Source organism: Pinus tabuliformis, chromosome 2_1, assembly GCF_031772625.1.
Source record: "Pinus tabuliformis cultivar Carrire ecotype Pingquan chromosome 2_1, CPIR1, whole genome shotgun sequence".
In the NCBI taxonomy this organism is placed as follows: domain Eukaryota; kingdom Viridiplantae; phylum Streptophyta; class Pinopsida; order Pinales; family Pinaceae; genus Pinus; species Pinus tabuliformis.
Window position 1 is genome coordinate 307,454,637 of NC_142299.1, and position 24,723 is coordinate 307,479,359.

At 39.2% G+C, this 24,723-nt stretch overlaps 1 protein-coding gene across 5 annotated transcripts in view; it reads right to left on the reverse strand.

The window, feature by feature from the left end:
• Positions 1-1,016: 1,016 nt before the first annotated feature.
• The window catches only part of LOC149200048 (putative serine/threonine-protein kinase PBL7), a 41,602-nt gene continuing 17,895 nt past the window's right edge, over positions 1,017-24,723 (reverse strand). For 4 of the 5 annotated variants that reach the window (XM_089402582.1, XM_089402580.1, XM_089402579.1 and 1 more), the window contains exons 5-7: positions 2,764-3,155; positions 1,951-2,596; positions 1,017-1,697 (exon numbers count right to left, since the gene is read on the reverse strand). In XM_089402582.1, the coding sequence (XP_089258708.1) occupies positions 1,684-1,697; positions 1,951-2,596; positions 2,764-3,155 (1,052 nt within the window). In that variant the 3' untranslated portion in view covers positions 1,017-1,683. Of the gene's footprint in view, positions 2,597-2,763; positions 3,156-24,723 lie in introns of all 5 variants that reach the window. The other variant, XM_089402583.1, reaches the window with a different exon arrangement.

Here is a 24,723-nt window from a genome sequence, read left to right on the forward strand (position 1 = left end):
ATTGGTTCAACTCGAACTGCGGATATTTTAAAAGTGAGTATGAAGCTGCATTAATCAACATAGCTTTATGATTTGAAAACAAAGTTTTCGATGTTTGTCATTGCTTTAACTGGTTATGTGGATATTTTAAACGTTATTTTTACTTTTATATATTTAAGTCTTTATCATAATAGTATTTTCTTTTGGTAAATTGAATTTGTTTTTTAGTTGAGCTAGAGCAACGTTGCAATGTTTGATGGAAGAATGATACTACTCAACTATGAAATGCTGTTTACCATGTTTGTGTGAGACTCCATCAAGGCTCAATACCTTGAAGCACTTTATCTCTATAATTGACTCCCACTCTTAAGTCTTTTCCACTAGATTTGAACTCAAAACTTAATGGAAACAAAATCTCACACAAAACAACTAATTTATACCTGAGGAAATAAAACCAGGTATTGATGACCTAAAAAAATTTATACCATGGCATGAATCAATCTAATGTATTCATATCAATTAGAAAGCTGTAAAATTTTTGTAGGGTACTAACTTTTGAGTAAAATAATAATAAATAATTTAATTTTAAAATCATGTTTAAGTTGGACAATAAATTAGTACATGAAATTATTTTTATCTGTACTAACAAGAGAAGTATCTCTGCACAGAGATTTAACTATCTCTGCATAGAGATTTAACTGACAAAATTTATTTTATAGAAGTGTACGTACTCTACCCATCTGAGAATTTAGAAGTGTAACAACTTAGAAAAGAAAATGCATGTTTTTAACAATAAAATTCACCTAAACCATTGTTGAATTCAGAATAGCAGTTTTCAATGTAATAACCTAAACATAGTCCAATCCCATCAAGTGTGTCGATAACAAAAACAATACACGTGAACAGGAAAACATAATATATATTAAATGTTTTAATACTTGCACAGTACCATCAAATAGTGGAAATAAACGAAACAAGTGGTAGAATATACATTAGTCTAATCCCATCGACTGTGTCGGTAACAAACACAATACACGTGAACAGGAAAACATAATATATATTAAATGTTTTAATACTTACACAGTACTATCCAATAGTGGAAATAAACGAAACAAGTGGTGGAATATACATGCGATTGTCCCACTAGCTGGAATGCAGGAGATATCCACTAAGCGGAGCCTCCTGAAATAATTATGACCAAAAACAGATGAAATCCTTATAAATTCTAAACAATGGAGGAACCACGCACGAAAATAGGCCAACTGTCAGAATTCAAGCTTGAATTTGCTGCCTTGTTTCCCAAATTGAAACCTGGCTATGGAAGAATTCGGTATAACATGCAAATGGCCGGTGGACACTACACAGGCACACCAACTTCATGGGGAAAAGATAATCAGAAATTAAACACCATCATTGACCTATCCAAGCTTTCCTTCGAATACCGTCCACGAGAAGTATGGGTATGAACTTGCTTCACACTAACAGTCCGGCTGAACTGCTGTCGACGGTCTCAAAAAGGCAAAGATGCATTTTTCTATTTTGTGCAATACAAATGTTCTTTGTTGTCCATGAACTATCAACCTCGTTCCCAAATCCTTGAAATGCTAGTTCATTAGCGTTGATAAATAGGTGGGCTGATAAAATTATCCACTCTTCTGCATCTGAAACTTCTGTATAATTCCGTCAGCCAGAGCTAGGCAAGCATTATCCCAATGAAACTGCAATCAAACCAACAAGGTAATGTATCCACCACATGCATCCCCATATACTGTACGATTCCGTTAGTAAGAGCTATGCTAACATTATCCCAACCAGACTGTCAAAATGATGGTTATGGTCTGATGGTTCCTCACCACTAAATATGATTAGTGGGACTCCACTCAAGAACCAAAGCACGATCATGCTAAACAAGTCACATACATAGAGTCAACAATCTTCACCCTAACAACAAAATCAGTTTCTATCCCGTACCTCCATCAAAGCTCCCACCTTGTTGGTTTGCTCTTCTTTTCTCTCTCCAATTTTCTCCCCATACCTTGGCTTCAGCAACAGCACGCTCCCGTTCACGATCACGGCTTGATGCAAAGTTCTTTTGGCGTTCTCTAGCCCTTCCAGTATAGCTAGGACTTTCCCTTGACCCTTCTTGTTTCTCCAACCCATCCAAATCCCTTCGCCCAGATCCTCCTTCCTGACCCCTGGAAATTTCAGTACCACCTGCTGAATGCTGTTTACCAATATCTTTTTGGTTGATATCAGAGGAATTATGAGATGGTGACCGGACAGAACCTTGTCCGGGGCTCCGTTCCTTCTGCACCAATTCATCTTGGCAATCTGTCACACCACTCAACCTCTTATCCTTATCTTTCTTCTCTCTAGGTGTACCCGGAGCAAATCTATTGCTAAGATTGGACTGCAGTCCAGGTTCATATGTTTGAGAAGCCAGGTAAGTGAGAGCAGTCACAACATCACCAATAAGAGGGCGAGTAGCAGCTTGTTCCTGGAGACACATAGCGGCAACAGCAAGAGCTTGATACAAACCACGCATTGGATATCGACCTTGTAACAGGGGATCAGCCATTTGAGGAAATTTTCTACGATCCCTAAATAAAGGACGTGCCTGCACTTGGTCACAAATTAAGGGCAGACGCAATAAAACATATCAGAAGAAGCTATCAATATGACTGTTTTTATGTTATCAGAGTTTACAGATTTATTATTTTGAACCAGGCTGTTACTCTAGAATTAAAGTTATAGTATAAGACTGATAAAACATATAAAATTTACCCAAGCAACAAGATTGTGCTCTCCAGCAGCCCTGAAATTGTCAATGGCCTTTCTCCCTGTAATTAACTCTAACAAAACCACACCAAAACTGTACACATCAGATTTCAAAGTCAGCTGGCCTGTCATAGCATACTCTGGAGCACAATATCCATATGTCCCCATCACTCTGGTAGAGACGTGTGTCTTATCACCAACTGGACCAAGTTTGGCCAGGCCAAAGTCAGATAATTTCGGATTAAAATTCTCGTCTAGCAAAATATTAGAAGATTTAAAATCACGATAAATAACAGGCGGGTTTGCTTTGTCATGTAGATGCTCCAGTCCTCGAGCAGCACCAGCTGCAACCTTCATTCTTGTGTTCCAGTCCAATGCCTCCTTGTCAGGTGGAGGATCTGAAAAAGGAAAGAAGTTATTGCAAAGTAAGTAACACTACAGAAACAATCGACTTCTTAAAGCAGCTGTTTGACATGCAAAAAATGCAAAAGCTTTATCTTTCCTTGAATTCTCTTAACAAAATCGAGAAGCATCGATTACATGTATGGATTGAACATGTACCTTGTGAAATCCAAGGTTAAAATTTGAACTGAGGTCAGGTAGAAGAAACATGTGCAACGAATGTTTTTTAAATACACGAACAAAAAGATCAACATTATTGAACTTCCATTTTAACACCATAGGCATCTTCTAGGGGGGCAAACTGTCCAGTTTTTTGTTGTTGGCCGGTTATCCTTTACTGGTAGTGCTTGGAAAAACCTGACCACCAACTCTCCTCTATGCCTCCTTCAAGCCATCTTTTGGACAAGATCCAGATACTGTGCACTGTTGTATTCACCGCTACAGCCTGTCTTCTAAAACCAGAGAGGCCATGGTACCATCAGCACAGTCAGGCAAGAAGCAGACATGAAGTGATATTACTATGTTTTTCATCCACAAGGAGGTCTGGATTTAATTTCAAGAACTGAGTAATGTGGCCCAGCCCAGAGACATCGTGATCACTCTTAAGATATGCAACATCGTGATCACTCTTAAACATATGCAACTCTTCATCTCTCCTAAAAGGTGAGCACTGAAAATTTCATCAATATGTGCTCATTGCATGAAATCCAAGGAAGATGAGACAGATAGGATCAAAAGATACGTGGTTGGAACAAATGAATTACATCAAAAAAACAGTTGGGAGAACTCAAGCAACTCTGCAAGCACAAGCAGGTAAACTCCATACTAAGTCACCTTACACAAGGGACGCGGAGGACACAAAAATACAAATATCCAACACATGACACGATGACCCCCCAGAGTATGACACGAAGGACACGTTTATATATATATATATTACACAGATTCTCAATCAATTTAGAAACTAAACATGCACATGAAGATAATTCAAATTCAATCATACATTATGGATACGATCATGATTCATCAATGATATAACTAGTACTTGCGACTACATCAATGACGCTAAATTGACGAACACAAGAAATTAACCATACATTGCAGTTTTATCATTAAGTCATCAAAATTGAAATGTATTACATAGATAATGAGTCCCGACTCACTGAGTCACAGATACTATATGTGGGAATGCCAATGGCAAATAACAAATACTAAACAGGGTAGATACTAGAATCATAGATCAAGATGGAAGAATCTCATATGTTATAGCTCATCAACATCAAAGTCAGCATCACTACCACCACTGCTGTCTTTTGTATACTCCACATCAAAGTCAGCATCACTACCACCACTGCTCTCTTTTGCGTCCTCCTCCTCTATATCCAATGTAATCTCTGCATCTATGATGTGTAGGATGACCCCTCAAAAAGTACCATCATCATCAAAAATGACAAGCTCTAGCATTGGCTCATTAAGATCCAAGTTGGCCAATAAGTACCATCATCATCAAAAATGACAAGCTCTAGCATTGGCTCATTAAGATCCAAGTTGGCCAATGCCAACTCAACACTGTTGTCCAAACCCATATCATCAAGAACAACATCCCACGTATTTCTCTTTCCCGTCAACCACTCATCCCTCTACCTGTAAATAAGACAAAAGTTGGTGTTCACATACACCATTATCTTTGCCCTACATTGCTCAAGCCTGCTCTTCTACAAACTATACAAATTCCCATTTGTGCTCCAAATCTTCTTTCAACGAGAGGATGAGACATAGGAGCTTCATGGCGAATTGTTGTAGAATAAGGCATGTCATCCCATGACTTGCCCACCATGAATAGAGCTTCTTAGCCCCCTCTTTCTAATCACATCATATGCTGCAAATCTCTCAGTGCCAGTGGAAAACTCTGTAAAGGCATCCTCCGCCTCATCAAGGGATGCTCTATCCTGAAATATTTGTCTCAATGCATCCTTCCTCCCCTATGAAATCTCACCATCCACATAAGGAGGGAATCTGTGTGAAGGTCTACATTGAGCCACTCGTAGTATTTTGGATTCAATGAGTGAGCCAAGCAATGCAAAGGTGTGCAATCTCTGTCCCACTTGCTGACAAGAATATCATGTAATGGTCCTCATGTAGTATCCCTTTTCTTGATATCTCATACTCTGGGCACTCATTCTGAAAAGTAATGGTCCTCACAGACTCAAACATGGAATCCTATCTCTTATAAACCTCTCCTAGGATAGGTTGGTTTGTGTCTTCAAATTGTAACAAAGCAATGATAGGGTCCATGATCTGAATAGTAAGATCTACCCTCTCCCACCAAACATCATCTAAAATTGTACCCTTAACTCTTTTTGAGGCCACTTGATCTTCCTTTCTCCAAAAAGACCAAAACTCTGAAATAACCATGACCACAAGAGCGATCTTAACCTCCCTCGACCTCTTCAGCATAATGAATCAACCTCTTCAGCATAATGAATCCAGAGGCAAACTGTGTATATGCAATCTTCAACAATGATAGACATGTGTACTCTTTGTAAATTGTGAAAGCCTTGGTATGATTTTGTACAAAATTGCAGATATGTCGTGCATCCTCACTAATATTTCCAATTCATGGCACATCAGAAGCAATAGATTTAAAGGATAAATTCAAGAAATAGACAATGCAAGGTGTCCAAAATTTTGTGGATGTTTAGCTTCCACAATCATGCCAATAGCCTTGCAAACATGTGCATTGTCTATCATGATTTGCAAACAAGAATCAACACTTACATTTCCAATAACTTTAATGAACAACTTACCTATGTATTGTTCATCCTTGTATTTTTCGAAAGCATCCATCTCTTTCAAGAGAATTGATCCATTCAAGAAAGACACCACAAAGTTAATGAGTGGATGAATAGTTGCATCTATCCATCCATCAGAAACAACGCTAACCCAAGATGTTGGCCATGTTTATTTAATAGGCTCAAGCATTTTATCCACCTACTTCTTTGCCTTAACCAATAATGTGGTTCTAAGCTTCTCTAAAACAGGAGGCACATAACCCAATGGAGCCCCTTGAGCTAGAGCTCGACACATCTCAATAAATAAGGTGATCATGCAACATTAAATGATATGAAGTTGAGATAGAAAAAAAAAAGGTAAGATTAATCTCTTCTCGCTTCTCTTGCTCAAATATCATGTCCATCGGACAAGTGCCCTCTTTTTTGTTGCTTGACATGCACCCCCACAATAACTCCCAATTGGATAATTGTTTTTACTCAAGAATGCAAGGGGATCCTCATTCTTGTTTTTATTAGATGTTGCAACCACCATTACAACACCAACATTGGCCTTTCTTTCTAGTTCTTTCCTCTTAGATGCACTCACACAGGTTCCAATTCCACAAGATGTGCCCAATAAATACCCTTTCACATGGAAATAGGTGCTCTTGAAATGATGGCTACAAAAGTTGCATGTCCAAAGGACATTTCCACCTCCCTTTAACTTGTTCCATGGCCCTTGATGTCTTATAGCATAAGGGATATCTCAGTTCTTGGGCCTATTGTCTTGCTAAAATGATGTTTCTCTCAACATTTGAAGTTGTTGCACTCCCACTTCAAACAAATGGATTATTGGCAAACCTAATGAAATTTAAAGAGGGGGCATTATCAATGGGGGCTAGTGTTCCACGAAGACGCGCTTCCCCCCACCTGAGAAATGTGTCCACAACACAATGGGATGTTGATCCAAAGGATGATGCAAGTAGATATGGAGGAGGGACTTGATGAGACACGGATGGGGTTGGTTGGTGTGCCACTTAGAATGTTTGAGAATGCAAGTGATTCTAATTCAGATGGTGACATGGTTGATCTGGATTTATTCATGCAACAACTGGATGCAAAGACTAGCGGGGTATTACCTTGGGCAATTATGCTCAGTTGTTATTTGATATGAAAGAGAAGGGGCATTATCAATGGGGGGCAGTGTTCCAAGGGGACGTGTCCCCCCACCTGGGAAACACGTCCCCGCACTTCCTTGAGCTCCGGGGACATGGGGATGTCTGGGGGACATTTCTCCATGTCCCCAAAAAGCAAAAACGTGAGGAAAATCGAAGGGGATACAATTCCTCACAAATTCTCCTACAAAAATCAGCTTTTTGCTCTCGGCCAATGCATCCCTCAGTCTCCTCATGCTCTTTTTGCTGCCCAGCAGCCTCCCTCTTCTTCCCTGCGTTATTCCTTGCCTACAACTTCCCTTTCCTGCTCTATGGTCCCTCATTTTCCTCCATTCCTGAAGCCCAAATGTTGCTTCCACCCTTAATCCCTCACGCATCCCACTCCCTCTCCTCCGCGTGAGCTCCTCCGCCTATCCTCCCTACTGCTCGTAGCTCCCATTTCTCTGCATTGTGGCTCCTCCACCTTCCTCTCAGCCCACGACTCCCTCACTGCTAACTCCTCGCTCATCGATCCTCCTAGCCCGCGTCCCTCATCTCATTCCCTCGACTTGCATTCCTCATCTTTTCCTCACGGCGGCTTAATCGACCTTAACACATCATATTTCGATTTAATTTTTTAAGAGTGGCCATTGGCCCTTTAAAAAATTTAAATTTTTATTTCTCCCTAACGCTTATCACATTGGCCCTTTGAGAAAATTTAAAAAAAAAAATTATAATCATTATCACATTAAAACTTCAAAAAAATAATAATAAAAGTGTGACACCAATTTTATAAAAAAACAAGTTCCTTTTTCGAGTTTTTTTTGCGACAAGGGATTTTTGGGCCTTCAATCCTTAAATATTTTTTTGGGGCAAAAATTTTAAATTCTTATATAGTCAAGGCAATATAATTTCTAAAATTTCTGAGTTTGACTATAGGAGAAAAGATATTTTTCTCGATTTGAGACATTAGAAAAATTAAAGTTCCAGAATTATTTGAAGAGGTGTTTGTTCATTAAATTGGCATTAATTAACATATGAATTTCACTGATATCCTGAATATTAAATCATTGAAATTTTATGTGCTTAGGCTTTCATTATTTGCATACTTCAGCTAAGTTTTGTGATTATTGATCTTTGGTTTTAATGCTTGATGTCTATTGAAATCGCTCATTGTCTAAAAGGGAAATTAACTTTAAGTTTGGATCTATTTACTTGAATTATTGGATATTTCTTGAATAATTAGTTTTGCGATTTTTCAAGTAATTGTGATCAGCATTTTTATTGAGTACTCTTTCGTGAACTTGTGGAAAATTGTATATCTTTCGGTTCTTGAAATTGAGTATTTTGAGCATCTGCATAATTGGGATTTTTTATTAAATTTTGCTTAAGTACTTGGTGTTTAACACAGAATAAATCATAATATAACTGCTTTGAGTCTTTAACATCTCGCTTCACTAAAACTGAAACATCTTCTAAATCCTCCTTGCATTCCACATTCTAAATTAATCTTGCATTTAATAATCAACCTCCAAGCATAAGCTTGGTTTAAAGAAAGATAGGAACACCTTTGTGTCTTCTCTTGAGAAGTCTATTCTTTTTAGTGTCTAAAACAATGACCTTGCAGTCGTCAAAGCCATAACCTCCGCAGCGCAGGAGGCACCGGTACGTTAGATTTCAAGGAGAGGGATCATTAATCACACCCTCGTTTGTTTCACCTTGACTTCTCTCTACCATTCGCCATCAAGTTTAGACTCAATACAGACAAAGATCAAAAGACTTACTTAGGATAGGCATATAATTAAAATTAACCAAGATCCTGCATTTCACATTAATTTTAGGCACTGCATCTCATATAGGTTAGTTTTTCATTCAAGCAGCTATTATTCATCCAGTACTTGTCCTAAATTTACTCAACGAGATAGTTGACTACATAAGGCACTGGTATCAATCGTTTAAATTTAATATAATCCTTTAAAATCTTGCTTAATCTAAAACGAGTATTTGGTCGCTTAACCGTGTCTCCCATATTGGTTGGTTCCCAACTAGTACTTATTCCATCCATTTCCGTGGGGTCTACCCACCTTAGTCTGTTGTTGGGAGACAGCTTAAACGGAAAGATTGGGGATCAGGTTGACATCCCTAAATTAAGTAGTTGTCACGATGCCTAGACATTATGTGCGACAACACAGCCCAATGACAATTTCAATTTAGTTTTCCAATAGCAATCACATTGACAATAATTGTAGATAGAACATAAAATAAAATGCAGAAGAGAAGCCAAGACGAGAGGACACCAGATTTGGCGGATGTCAGGGAAAAACCCCAATGTGGGGAAAGCCCTTTGATCAATTCTTATTATTATTATATCAAATGTTCATCAAAGAAAGGCAGTACAAAAGTCAAAATTGACTTGCCAAATCAAAGTCAAAACATCCTGTCAAATCTGCAGTCAAACTCAACCCTAACCAGAAAGTCAAAGATGGTCAACACAATAGTCAAGCAGTCCTCTTCAAGCTCAATCAAACCCAGTACAATTCAGCCAAATAAGGTGGTCAAATTCAACCCAAAACAATCCTAAAAACTGCAATCAAACTTGGTCAACTCTATGGTCAGGTTTGCGGTCAACCCTGCAATCAGTATTGCGGACAAAGGGCCCATAAATTCTTGGTTCTTGTGCCAAACTGTATGGCCTGCCAAAAATGAAATTTTCCCACAAAAATCGTAGTCAAAGTGCTCAGTCAACATTGGTCAAACTCCTGCAACAGTTCTGAAATTCGGCCCTATAATTTGCCCAAAAAATTCATCTCTCTGCCACATGTATGAGAGAGAGAAGATTTGCCCAATAGTTGTACAGAGCAGTGAGAGAAGAAGAGAGAAGAAATGTATGTGATGATGATGCCAAATGAGGTGAGAGGGCACTTGTATTTGTACAAATCGTTGAGGGTGAATAGTCACGTCTATTGGGATTCATGGGCCTAGATGATGTTGTGGCCGACTTAAACAATTTGCATATGTGTGGGCATACATTCAAAAACACACTTCTGCTTGTCCAAATTAGATGACCTTTATATCAATTTTGGCCCTCTCGAAAAGAGGAATTTAATGCAATCATCATCTCCATCAAATGAGTTGTCCCAAGGTGGGATTTGGCCCTAGTTGCCAATTTTAACACTCCCTCTCAACTAGGGAGAATTCCACCTGCTAATCCATCCATCATCATCGATCATCATGCCACCTTGTTGTCATGTACCATTTCTGAATCTTATCTCATCTTTGCTCTACTGAACATTTATATGAATAACGAAGAAGAATCGATCAAGAGTGAGTCACAAGACCTTACCACTCTCCACTGACAAAAGTCAATCCAGAGGCAAAACCTCATTCAAACTTGATCCCAGATCAAGTTGTTGAACATTATGCATCCTAGTCATAGGGAGTACGGTAGTACACGATGCGTCCATCAGTAGTGTTATGGTCCCTAACTATTTTTCCCAACTCATTGACCAGATGAGAGGTACTTCCCATGAGTTCCGAATTACATGGGTAGGATGTACGCTGGGGCATCAGCGGGAGAAGGTGAACCACTCATCCTCATCAAATGCCCTAGGAGAAGGTGAACCACCATCCTATGCATATGTCAATCATAGGGGAAGGTGAACCACTCACCCTACACACATGTTTCATCAATCGTAGGGGAAGGTGAACCACTCACCCTACACACATGTTAACCATCATGGGGTATCACAGAAGAAGGTGAACCACTCACCTTGAACATAGCACACCAATAGTGGAAGGTGAACCACTCACCCTGTGGTCGCACATAGCTCCAAGAGGTACCCCAAGATCCTAGGAGCTCCCAGAGCTCAATGTCCAACTCAAACGGGGCCCTCATGGGAGGCTAAGAATTTGACCTTCCCTAAGGGCTTCGTAAAGATGTTTGCAACCTGCTCATCAATCCTGATGTGTTGGAGCCTTATTGCTCCCCGCTCTAACATATCCCATATAAAGTGGTACCTGATATATATGTGCTTGGAGCGATCATGGAACACGGGATTCTCTGAAAGGCAAATCCCACTCTGGTTGTCGCAGAAGATCACGGTGGTATCCTGCACATGCTCAAATAACTCACTAAATAGCTTCCTCAACCAAACAACTTCACAACAGGCCATACTAGCTACAATGTCTTCGGCCTTGGCGGTGCTTAAAGCAACCGAATTTTGCTTCCTGCTCATCCATGAAATTGACGCAAGCCCCAATGAGAAGCAACATCGAGACGTGCTCTTACGATCCACCACACTACTAGCGTAAACAGAATTAGTATATCCATGTAGCCTCAAATTTCCAATCCAATGTACGTGATGAGGCTCGACCATTAATTGATTCAACTTATTCACAACAAAGCATATATCCGGTCAGGAGTTTACCAAGAACATCAAGGTCCCCACAAGTTGTCGATACTCTGAAGGATTTGCCAATTCGGGCCTAGCAGCACCTCCACATAGTTTCTTAAAGTTGAGTTCCATCGAAGTAGACACAGACTTGCAATCCACCATCCCACATCTCTTGAGCAGCTTCACAATGTATTTTCCTTGAGAAAGGAAAATCTCACCTGGCTTTTACTAGACCTCAAGGCCTAGGAAGTAATGCATCACCAGACCTTCATTTCGAATTCACAAGCTAACTCCCTCTTGCATTGGTAAATGAGAGGGTTTGCACCTGTTCTACATAAAGGACCAAAATGAGAGGCATGTCCTTTTCAAGCTTGAAGTAAAAGTTAGGATCAGCTTCGCTCCTTGTAAATCCCAGCTTCATAAGATAGCTATCAATCCTCTCATACCAAGCCATAAGGGTTTGCTTAAACCCATAGAGGGATTTCTTCACCCTGCACACGTGTATCCTTCGATCTTGTACTTTGAACCCCTGAGGTTGTTCCAAGTAGACTTCCTCCTTAAGCAAGCCATGCAAGAAAGTAGTCTTAACGTCCATTTGATGTAGGCTCCATCCTTAAGAGGCAGCAAGAGCAATAATTGATCGAATAGTGGTATATCGAGCAACCGGTGCAAATATTTCGTCATAGTCCACTCCTTCCTTTTGAGAGAAGCCTTGAGCAACAAACATGACCTTATATTTTTCAGCACTCCCATCAGTTCCATGTTTAATTTTGTATAGCCATTTTGAGGTGACTACAGACTTGTCCTTCAATCTAGGCACCACATCCCAAACATCATTTTTCATGATAAATCCATATTCCTCATTCATCGCATCCTTCCAAACTTGGTGTTTTACGGCTTCTTCAAACGTACCTGGCTCAGATTGAACAATAGTATTGATAGCAACGAAGTACCCTTAATACGTGTTCAGCTTCTTACTTTCACAAAATGTCCCTCTTGGAGCAACATGTTTTTGAGCAACTTCAAGAGTATCTTTGAGCCACAAGGGTCTTTTTCTTGAGGTAGAGGGATCACCAAGAGGTGGATAAATGGGATCCATCGGGCCTTCAACATCAAGCATAAGCTCATCTGTCGGAGGTTCATCCAACTTTTCTACAGCATCATCATTATCTTTCGTTGGAATGGGGATATCTTTTGCCTTCCCAAGTGCAGTGCATTCATCGAAGGTGACATCATGGCTAACTTCCACATCTTTGTCCAAACACATAGATTCTATATGCCTTTGAATTTTCACTGTAGCCCACAAATATACCTTTCTTCCCATATGCTTCTAGCTTGTTTCTTTTCTCTTTAGGCACATCAAAATACAAGGGACAACCAAATATTCTAAAATGAGAAATATCAAGTTTCTTACCAGTGAAAACTTTTTAGAGTGTCTTGAAATCCAGTGCTTGATGCGAGCTCCTATTTTGAACATATACGGCAATGTTTGCAGCTTCTCCCCATAAGAACTTCGGTAAACCTTGATCATGGAGCATGGCACGGGTGGCTTCCATGATTGTTCGATTCTTTCTTTCAGCAACTCCATTTTGCTCAGGAGTGTATGGAACAGTTGTCTCCCTCTTAATGCCAGCCTCTCTGCAAAAGTCATTGAATTCATTTGATTCATATTTGGTTCCATTGTCGGTCCTCAATATTTTGATCTTCTTCCCTGTTTGATTTTCCACCAAGGCTTTGAAAGAACATAACCATTTGAACACTTCATCCTTCTTCAAGAAATAGATCTATGTTTTGCAAGAAAAGTCATCCACAAAAATTGCATAGTATAAGTATCCTCCCAATGATGTTACGGGCAACATTCCAGATAGGTCAACATGGACCAATTGAAGAATATCAATAGTTTGGCTTTCACTTGAAGGGAATGGTCCCCTTGTAAGTTTCCCAACTACACAACCCTGACAAACTCCTTCATGATTTATATTGAACTCAAGCATACCTATGACCGTCTTCCTTACCCCAGGTAAGGCTTTGTAATCGACGTGAGCAAATCTCCAGTGCCATAATTCAAATTGAAGAGAAGTATTGCAAGTCAAGGCTCCCAAAGGACTTTCTCCAACTTGATAAAGACCTTCAACCCTAAATCCAAGTGTAAATGCATCTTTAGGGTTTCTTTGCCAAATACGTACATTTCCATCAATGAATGCTACATTGAAAACCTTTATTTTCCATCGCAAAAATAAACACCAGGGTCTTCTTCAAATCGGGTACATACAATACTTCTTGTAGATGAATGGTTTGACCTTGATTTAAATGAAGAATGATAGTACCTATTCCTTTCACAGGATAGGTGGCATTATCTCCAAGTATGATCTCCAAATTAGTCTTCTTTTCAACCAAATTTGAGAGGGCCTCCTTGTACCCAGTGAAGTCCCTTGAGACTCCACTATCAATCATCCAATGATCCAAAGTATCTGAAGGAGAGGCGGTAGATAGAGAAAAAATAAGATAAAATTCCTTTTGTTTTTCTACAACATTACTTTCCTCATACCTGGAATTTATCATCCTTTCGGAAGGTCAACCATTTCTAAATCGAGCAGCAAGAGCATTCCTCTTTCCTTTATTGTTGACCCTGTTGTTCCTTTGATTGCCATTGCCTTTCAAATTGTTGTGGTTGTTGTTGTCATCATCCCTTCAAGAATTCTTCTTGTGAGGGCATTCTCTAGCATAGTGGCAAACCTGTTACAATTGTGGCACCTTCCTTTCCTTCCTTCTTTGAATCCCTGCTTGAACCGTTGACCTTGTCTCCTTGGACCAACGTTATTCTTACTCTTAGCATGAGCGAAGAAGGAAATAGGTTCATTTCCATTTGAGGGCGGGCTTGTCTCTCTCCATCATCCTCATCTCTTCTTGAGTGCATCTAGCCAATAATTCATAGAAGCTAAGATCCCCAAGTGCAATGAGAGTGAGCTCTCTATCAGCGATAACTTCTCCAATAGATAAAAGGTCATTCTTGATTTGTGTGATCTTCATGAAGTAGGATTGGATAGACTCCCCTTTATCCGTCTTGATGTCCTTCAACTCGTTCTTGAGAAAGAGGATTTGATTTGCATTGTTTACATTGAACATCCCAATCAGCTTATCATACATCTCCTTAGATGTTCCCAAATCAGAAATATAGGCAACCAAATGCTTTTGAATGGAGTCTATGATAATTCTTTTAGCTTTGACCTCATCTTTCTTGTACTTCATCTTTGCAGCAACAGGTGCATTTGAAGGAGGCTCTACCACTCTTCCCTGCATATAGTCCAATACTTCATGTTCCTCTAAAATTAGGTCCAAAGTCATTTTCCATGCATGATAGTCAGATTTGTCATTGAGCTTGTCCTCATTCTTGAAGTAAGATGAAGAAGCCATTGAAACTTCTCTAATAAACATTTCTTGGTGATTGCTTTTCTCTCTCTTACTTGGGCTTTGTCTTCACTTGGGCTCTGATACCATGTTAATTTTAGTTAACAATGGTATGTTCTATGCTTAGCACAATTACTTCAATGTTTCTTTGGCAGCCCAATGACAATTTCAATTTAGTTTTCCAACAGCAATCACATTAACCATAAATCATATTGGCAATAACTATAGATAGAACATAAAATAAAATGTAAAAGACATGCCAAGACGAGAGAACACCAGATTTGGCGGATGTCAAGGGAAAATCCCAATGTGGGGAAAAATCCTTTGATCAATTCTTCTTATTATTATATCAAATGTTCAGTGAAGAGAGAGAGTACAAGAGTCAAAATTGACTTGTCAAATCAAATTCAAAACAACCTTGTCAAATATGCAGTCAACTACAGTCAAACCTAGCCCTAACCAAAAAGTCAAATATGGTCAACAAAGTAGTCAAACAATCCTCTTGAAACTTTGTCAAACCCAGTCAAATTCGGCCTAATAAGGTGGTCAAATTCAGCCCAAAATAGTCCTGAAAATTGCGATCAAACTTGGTCAACTTTGTGGTCAACTCTACAGTCAGATCTATAGTAAACCCTACAGTCAACCCTGCGGTCAAAGTGCCCATAAATTCTTGGTCCCTGTCCCAAACTGTATGGCCTGCCAAAAACGAAATTTTTCCACAAAAATCATAATCAAAAGATGAGTCAAAGTGCTCAATCAACGCTAGTCAAACTCTTGCAACAATCTTGAAATTCGGCCCTACAATTTCCCTAGAAAATTCATCATTCTACCACAAATGTGAAAGAGAGAAGATCTACCCAATAGTTGTACGAACCAATAAGAGAAGGAGAGAGAAAAAATGTGTGCGATGATGATGCCAAATGAGGTGAGAGGACACTTGTATTTATACAAGTCATTGAGGGTGAAGAGTCACGTCTATTAGACTTCATGAGCCTACATGATGATGTGGCGACCTGAACAATTTGCATCTGTGTGGGCATAAATTAAAAAACAAACTTTTGCTTGTCCAAATTAGATGATCTTTATATCAATTTTGGTCCTCTCGAAAAAAGGAATTTAATGTAATCATCTCCATCAAATGAGTTGTCCCAAGGTGGAATTTAATGTTGATTTTTGTATCATCGGATGTGTTCTAGCCACGAAATTTGGTGGAGAGGCTAAAATACATGTATTCCCTAAAACCCAGAAATCGTTTTTGGAAATTCCAACTAGAGACAACTTAATTAAAATAATTAATCTTTTTTTAATGGTACCTAAGTCTAAACTTAGAAAAACTGATTAATTAAAGAGTATTAATTAAGTCATGGTGAAATCTTCTAGAAGAAGACAAGGATCGAGTTCTAGTTAATCTTAGCCATCGATTATGTTTTAATCTTGGTCATTGAAGTCAACCTTAATCAACGAGAGATTATAAGAAGAAATTCGAAGGGGGTTAGAGAACACACTTGGAGCCACCAAAAATTCGATTTTGCTAGGAAATCGATTTCTAGAGTAGCAGTTGTGAGTTGTCGGAGGTGATTCAGTAAAGTCGAAGCAGTGAGAGAGTGGAAGGGATAGTAAGGTCGGAAGGAAGTTTCTCTAGTCCAGTGACTGCATAGCAGAGAGGCAATGCAGAGCTTCAGAGGGAGACCTGTATTTTGCCGATTAGAAGTCAAAATTCAGTGCCAGAAGCTGGAGTGGGAGCCAGAAGGCCAGGAGGATCGATTTTCTAGGGAGCAGTTGATTAGTTAGCGAGAGAGATGCTAGTCTAAGCTGGGTGACGCAAATCTACGTAGGCTGACGCAGAGGCATCAAGGGGCACCTCATCTTGAGCCAAGGTCAATGTCAAATCACCGACAAGAGTGAGATTTTTCTCACTAGATCTCCTGTCAATTATTTCTCTATATGAAAAGTTAGATTTGAGTTTCCATAGACTTGTACTCAGATTTACTACTACATAATAATAAAACCCTTAGTTGTTGTACCGGTTTTCCCAAGTTGGGTTTTTCCGCGGACATTAGTCCAAAAATAACGATGTATTATTGTGTGTGTGCATCTATTCTTCCAATGTTTCTATTTCTTCAATAGTATTTATTTTCGATATTTGCAATGTATTAGTTTCGATATTTGCCGTAGGAAGCTACAAATAATTTGTTAAGTTAATTTAACAAATAGAAGAAACTCAATCAGTGGCTGCAGTAGGATTTGGGGGCACCAAATTTTCACATGGTATCAGAGCACAGATTGTAAGCTGAAGAGCTCAATAGCAGAAGGGAAGAGAATTTTGAATCTCTTCAGAGGCAGCAGTTCAAAACCCTCTAGAAGCAACATAGTCCCTTCAGCCAGGAGGTTCAGTTTCAAAGGAAAATTTATTTCTCTGAGAGAGTCAATAGAGAATAGATTTTCCAAATAAGAGGTTACCAGAGGCAGAGGCAGCAGCAACATTTTCCTTGCAAAGAAGATCTTTCGTTGGGACGTGTTTATTTTTGCAATAGTTTGCTAATGCAAAATAGCGTCAGGAGGAAGGAAGAGCACACACTGAGGGAATTCTTTCTTAGGGGACTTCTAGCCCAAAAGTTCGAATTTTCCTGGCAAAGCAACAATAGTTGTTAGCAGATTTGCCCATTCCTGCAGGGAGTGCAAAAAGCTAGTCTGCAGTTGCGCAGAGGAGAAGAGGAGAAATTCAACATTTTTGCAAAGATGACATTAGCCGAGCTGAGAGATCAAGAACGGTTAGAAAAAGCCTCCAACTACGTAATCTAGAAGGAAAGAATTTATTGTCTTTTAGATGAGTACGATCTCAAAGCTTATATCAATGGCATGGTAGTTGTACCCGCAAATGTAGATCCGCTTAAGGCCTACAAGAAGAAGACGGTGAAGGTAAAGAGGTTGATTCTCGATGGGGTTCGAGATCACGTGGTGTCTCACATAGTTGGAAAAGATACTGCTCGACAAATGTGGGAACCACTTGCTACGCTATACGAGGGATCTTCCGAGTAGCAGAAGATGAATCTTTAGGAAAATTTGAGATGCACTAGGATGCAGAAAGGGGAGCGCAGAGACCCATTCCTTACTAGGCTTTAGGATATTCGAGATCAACTGCATGCAATAGGGTCAACGCCTCAGCCTACTGAGTTGGTACAGTTTGCTCTAAACAATGTTTCCGAAGAGTGGCAAGTCTTCGTCCAGAGTATTCTAGGCAAAAAAAAGTTGCCAGACTGGGATCGTATGTGCACTGATCTGCAACAGGAAGAGATGAGGCAAGATTTGGTGAAGACCACCATCACTAGCAGCAACAGCAACAGTGGGACGACGCAAGTAAAGGAAGAGGAAGATGTGGCCCTCACATCAAAGGGGCAACAGGAGCAGTGCAGGAGGAAGAACGACATTTCCAAGGTGAAATGCTTCATATGTGGTGAGCTTGGCCATTACAACACTCAATGTCCTCTCAGAAAGAAGGACAAGGAGGAGAAGCAGGATCAGCAGGCTGCATCCGCAAAGATTGGGAGGTTGTCCTCTAGATTGGAGGAAGAGTTTGCCATGATCATTGAAATACCTCCAAGAGTGAGGTGGGGTGATTTGGTTTTGTAGCCCCAGAGAGCTACAGTATGGGCAGGATTCATGAGGAGGTCCACCTCATGAATCAATGCCTTGCTACGAGAGCCCAAAACATATAGTAGTGGGATGGATCAGTGGTAGTTGGTGCAGTCAGGTGACAGATGCAGTAGCTAGTAGCAAGTCAGATGTTGGGCAGTGCAGTGCAGAGTTGGCAACAGTGCAGTTGGCACAGAGCAGAGTCAGCAGCAGCACAGAGGCTTCAGTGACAACGCAAAGTCTAGCAGCAGTCAGGACTCAGGTGACAGATGCATCATACTGACCACAGTTGGTTCAGTATTTTGGATGCCTTTCCATTGCAGTTGTTGCAGCAGCAGCAGATGGAGAGGGAGTTGCAGTGTTAGCAGCAATTCATTAGGGCCGACAGCAATACGGATGTAGCATTTATCAAAGTTGCGCAGTAATTGGTGAGCGGCAACAACTAGACATTAGCAGCGTAACAAGAGGTGGTACAAAGACAGGGTGTTGCTTCAATGGTTTGCAGCGCTAGAACACATTCCTCACTAAGAGGAAGTGTTGATTTTTGTAGCATGGGATGTCTTCTAGCCACGAAATTTGGTGAAGAGGCTAGAATACATGTATTCTCCAAAACCATGACATCATTTTTGGAATTCCACCTAGAGACGACTTAATTAAAATAATTAACTTTTTTTTAATGGTGAATAAGTCTAAACTTAGGAAAATTGATTAATTAAAGGGTATTAATTAAGTCAAGGTGAAATCTTCTAAAAGAAGACGTGGATCAAGTTCTAGTTAATCTTAGCCATCGATTATGTTTTAATCTTCGTCGTTGAAGCCTCAACGAGAGATTATAAGAAGAAATTCAATTTGGGTTGGAGAACACACTTGGAGCCACCAGAAATTCAATTTGCTGGGAAATCGATTTCCAGAGTAGCAGTTGTGAGTTGTCGGAGGTGATTCAGTAAAGTCGAAGCAGTAAAAGAAGGGCAGGGATAGTAAGACTGGAAGGAAGTTTCTCCAGTCCGATGAGTGCATAACGGAGAGGTAGTGAGTGCCACAAAGAGGCAGTGCAAAGCTTTAGAGGGAGATTTGTATTTTGTTGAGGAGAAGTCGAAATTCAGTGCTAGAAGTCGAAGTGGGAGCTCAGAGGCCAAGAGGATCGATTTTCCAGGGAGCAGCTGATCAATTAGTGAGAGAGACATTGCTCTGAGCTAGGTGACGCAGAGGCAGCAAGGGCAGCTCATCTTGAGCCAAGGTCAGTGTCAAATCACCAGTGGGAATGAGATTTTTCTCACTAGATCTCTTGTCAATTATTTCTTTGTATGGAAAGCTAGATTTGAACTTCCATAGGTTTGTACTCAGATTTACTACTGCATAATAATAAAGCCCCAGTTGTTGCACCGATTTTCCCAAGTTGGGTTTTTTCGGGACATTAGTCCAAAACTAACGGCATATTATTGTGTGTGTGCATCTATTCTTCCAGTGTTTTTATTTCTTCCGCAATATTTATTTTGTGAAGGCTGCAATGTATTAGTTTTGATATTTGTCATAGGAAACTGCAAATAATTTGTTCAATTAATTTGACAAATAGAAACAACCTCAATCAGTTGCTGCAGTAGGATTCGAGGTCACCGAATTTTGGCCATAGTTTCCAATTTTAACACTTTTCCTACTCTAAGTTTTTTATTTACATATTTACATAATTTCATCCAATCCCGTAAGATTAGGTGTCTAACATTACCCCCTAATCTGAAGGGATGTTTGTGAGTCCAATCATCATTTTGAATCTTTCAAACTTTTCCCTTCCATGTGCTTTGGTGAAGATGTCTACAATTTGCTCATTTGGGGAACAATGTCATAGGTTTATAGTCTCAGCCTTAACATGATGTCGAATCAAATGAATTACAAGAATTTTCCTAAGCCACACAATCTCTTTGGTTGCTTTTGTAGTTGCCACATATTTTGCCTCTATTGTGGAATCTATTGGAACTCACTACTTGTGTGACCTCCAAGAGGCGGGCCCTGATCGAAGACTCGTAACATAGCCTAAAGTAGATACTCCAATTTTCTTATCTCCATCAAAAAAGTCTAAATCAAAATATCCAGTCAAGTTGAAACCATCCGCCTGTGTACATTTGAGTCCAAAGTCTTGAGTTCCTTTCAAGTACTTTAGAACTCTTTTTGCAACAAACAATGTCCCTCACGAGGCTTTTGCAAAAACCTAGAAGGGAATCCAACAGTAAATGAAAGATTTGGCCTGCTAGTGGTGAGATAGATAAGACTTCCTACAAGCTGCATATACTTGGCTGCATCCTAAAATTCATTTCCTCCTTTAGATGTGAGCTTTAAATTTTGTTCCATTGGAGTGAGCAGAGGATTGCATATAGCCATGCCAAACTTGTTCAATAATTCTCCAATGTACTTCTTTTGAGAGAGAAATATACATCTCAGTTGTTGAGTCACTTCAATGCCTAAGTAGTAATGCAAGTGTCCCAAATCTGTCATCTCAAATCCTTTCATCATTCTTTCTTTATGGATGCAATATAGTTTTCATTGTTCCATGTCATCAACAGATCATCTATATATACAACAAGATAGACAATATTTTTGTCAACTTTCTTGACAAATAAAGTTGCATCATCAAGATTGAAGTGTTTGAAATTTAATTTCAAAAGATGCTCAGTTAATTTTTCATACCAAATTCTCTTAGAAAATCAGAAAGGCAAAAAGACTTTCTTATGTTGACAATTGCTTGTGATATTCTTGTATTCTTATTAACTTTATTTATGTTCTTTTATCTTCTTCTCATCAAGCAATCATCAAAATAAAGCATGAAGATCAATGAAACCAGATATAGGCACTCAGCCAGGGCTAAAACCCCTATGAAGGGGAAAACCCAGTCAAACTCTTCCACTAGTAGATTCAAATCAAGATGAGACAATCCAAGACCCTTTTGACCTAAACAAAGACCTCCTCCAATCACTAAGTAATCCCTTCCTTCTTGTCGACAAAGTCTACCAAATTTCCGAAGTGTCAGCTCCTCAAATGCCAAATGCAGCTTCAAATCAAAATTTTGGCCTCGCAACTTCAGAATTTTGGACTTGCAAGCTACTTCAAAATTTCGGCCCCCAAAAACTCGTCCAGAAACCCTAAAAGACTTTGCATGTGTGAGAAAGAGATGCCCAAAACTTTGATTTTGTCCTTCCCAACTTCTTTCTTCCTTCTCCTTTACTTTGCTCTTCTTTTTCTGCCTCTTTTACTTGTAGCTCGAAATTGTTGAGTGTGTGTTTCAAATGAGTCGAATTGCCTCTATATATATTGCTTCCACACGAATGAAATCCCTCTAACTAGGCTGACTTCTCGAGGATAGGGCCAACTTGGTGAGGAGGGAAAAAATTATGTTTTACTCAAAAATAAATTTCTTTACATGATATAAAAGCCCAGAAGTGTCTATTACAAGATGACATGGACAAGGACTCTTGACATAAACCCTAGAAACCTACAATGGTGGCTTTGACCTAGAAATAAAATAATAAGAACATGAAACCCGTGCTTAATAAATAAATTTATTTTTCTTTCTTTTGACAAATACATTACATCATGACTCAAACATAATTATGAAGACTGACACTAGTTACATTCTTCAATAAATTTGTGGTGCTTGTTTTAGGCCATACAAAGATTTGATGAGTTTACATACTTTATGTTCTTGTCCCTTCACAACAAAACCTTATGGTTGAGACAAAAACATTTTCTTTCAGGTCTCCATTCAAGAAAGCATTTTTTACATCCATTTGATGGACTTTCCATCCATTTTGAGCTGCCAAGGCAAAGAGAGTTTGGATGGTGTCCCATTTTGTTGTGGGGGCAAAAGTTTCCTCATAATTAACCCCTTATTTTTGTGCAAACCCTTTTGCCAGTGACCTTGCTTTGTGTTCGTCAAGTGAGCCATTTGATTTATACTTGGTTTTGAAGACCCACTTGCAACCAATTGGTTTGGTTCCAAATGGAGGGTCCAATATTGGAAAATGTAACTAGTTTCAGTCTTCATAATTATCATTATACTCATGTCATTATGTATATCTTATGTATCAAGCAAAAGAAGAAAGAAAGATATTATTTTCAAGCATGCGTTTCATGCTTCTCTTAATTGGTCAACTAGGTTAAGCATGGTCTTCATGCTTTTAGGGTTCGTCATGAGTAAAGAAAGTCAAAAGAGTCTTTGTTACGTATATAAGACCCATTTCGACAAGTTGTAACATGTAAAGGAATTTATTTTGAGTCTAGAAAGTCAAAATAAGCCTCCAAGCACTAGTCGTCCCTAACTGTGAGAAGTCGGCCTAGAAGAGGTTATTTGAGCTCATGAAAGGATATAGAAGCAAATTCAACCTCATTTGACACACAATCGATTTGCGACAAGGAAGCAAGAAAAAGAAGAGCAAAGAAGTCTAAAAGCAAAGAAGAAAATCAAAGAGAAGGTAGAAGACAAAAATTTGATCTTTTCTGCCCACCGTGCAAATTTAGGGTTTTTGAAGAGTTGCAGGAGGTCGAGATTTGCAGGTCTAAGTTGCAGGAGGCCGAGATTTGCAAGTCTAAAATAGAGGGTTGAAACTCTAATTTGACCAAGTTGACTTTCGATGACCTTGTTGACTTGATCTTGTTTGAGGAAACATTTATTGGAGGGTTGACTTGGTGCTTCGAGGAGGTCTTGGCTTTGGTCTTGGGGTCTTGGATTTCTCATTTGAATTAATCCTATAAGAAGTGAAGAGATTATTTTTGGGTTTTCCCCTTGGAGGGGCATTGCCCTGGCTTGGAGCCTTTATTTTGTGTCCACTATCTTTTATGATCTTCATGGTTAGTGCTCTTGATAATTGTTTGATGAAAAGAATCTAACTAAGAACAAAAAGAAGATAATATAGGTTCACAAGCTTTTACCAAGGATAAGGAGAATTGTTTTAATAGCCAACCTAGTAGATTCTCCAATATGGTATCAAAGCTAAGGTGAAGAAAGAGAAGGCAGCTTGAAGATAATCTTGTTCACATAAGAAGGGATTGCTTGTCAGGGGGAATCATTTGTAAAAAGACACAAGAAAGAAGAAGACCTATTGAACCAGAAGGAAGGATAAACTCTTGTTGAAGGTTCTCTAGTGCACTCCATCATCTTGAAGGAAAGGAAGCATCAAAGAATCCCGAGATCATCATCCACTCTCTAAAGCCGCTTGAAGACTCTATTGTTGAAGGCATCCTAGAAGTCATCATTTTAGGGCATCTTTGAAGTCTTTTTGACAAGTACTATCTTGTGTTCCATGTCTCAATCTACAAATCAAATGGCTACATTTTGCAAGGAGAGCAATAAACTTTGTTGATCAACAAACTTTTAGCATGGAAGAAGAGGATTGATTTGGTGCTCACAAAAAATGAGGTCATGGAATATGTTATGGGCGAAGTGAAAACCAGACAAAGAGAAGACTCAAGAATTAGCAAAATACAAGAAGGGAGAAGTGAGGGCACAAAGGATTCTTATTGAATCCATAAAAGATCATCGCATTCCCTTTGTTGTTGATTTGAAGTCATCTAAAGCAATCTATGATAAGTTGGTGAAGTTGTACTCTATAAGTACATCAAGTCATAAGATATCCTTGAGGAATCAATTATCAACCACATAGAATAAATATGTCAAAGGATGAAGACATGGCCACTTATCTTATGAAAATCTCACAAATAAGGGACGAGTTGCAAGGGCTTGGGTAAGTCATTTCTGATTCAAAAATGACTACTTGTGTACTACATGCTTTGCCACCAGAATGGAGCAATTTTGCAACTAGTGTCTACTCATGAAAGGATACTACTAATTTTGATGAACTATGGGCTCAATGTGTCTTAGAAGAAACAAGAGTGAAGGCAAAGGATGACACCGAATCAAATGAGAAGTCTCAAGCCTTTATTGTAAAATCCAAGAAGAAGAAGAAAGGAAAGTTTGAAAAGTCTAAAGGAAAACCAGATATGTCCAAGATTCAATGCTTTGGATACAATGAGTATGGACATTTTAAGAGGGATTGTCCAAATAAGAAGAACAACCAAAGAAAGGAAGGGAGTGAAGCTCACATAGCTAAAGAAAAGGGAGAACTGGAGAAGAAGTCGGAAGGAGAAGATCCTAAAGATATTTACTAATAAAGGAAGCTACATCACTATCAGGTTCATTTGCAATTGTCTTTCTTTTAT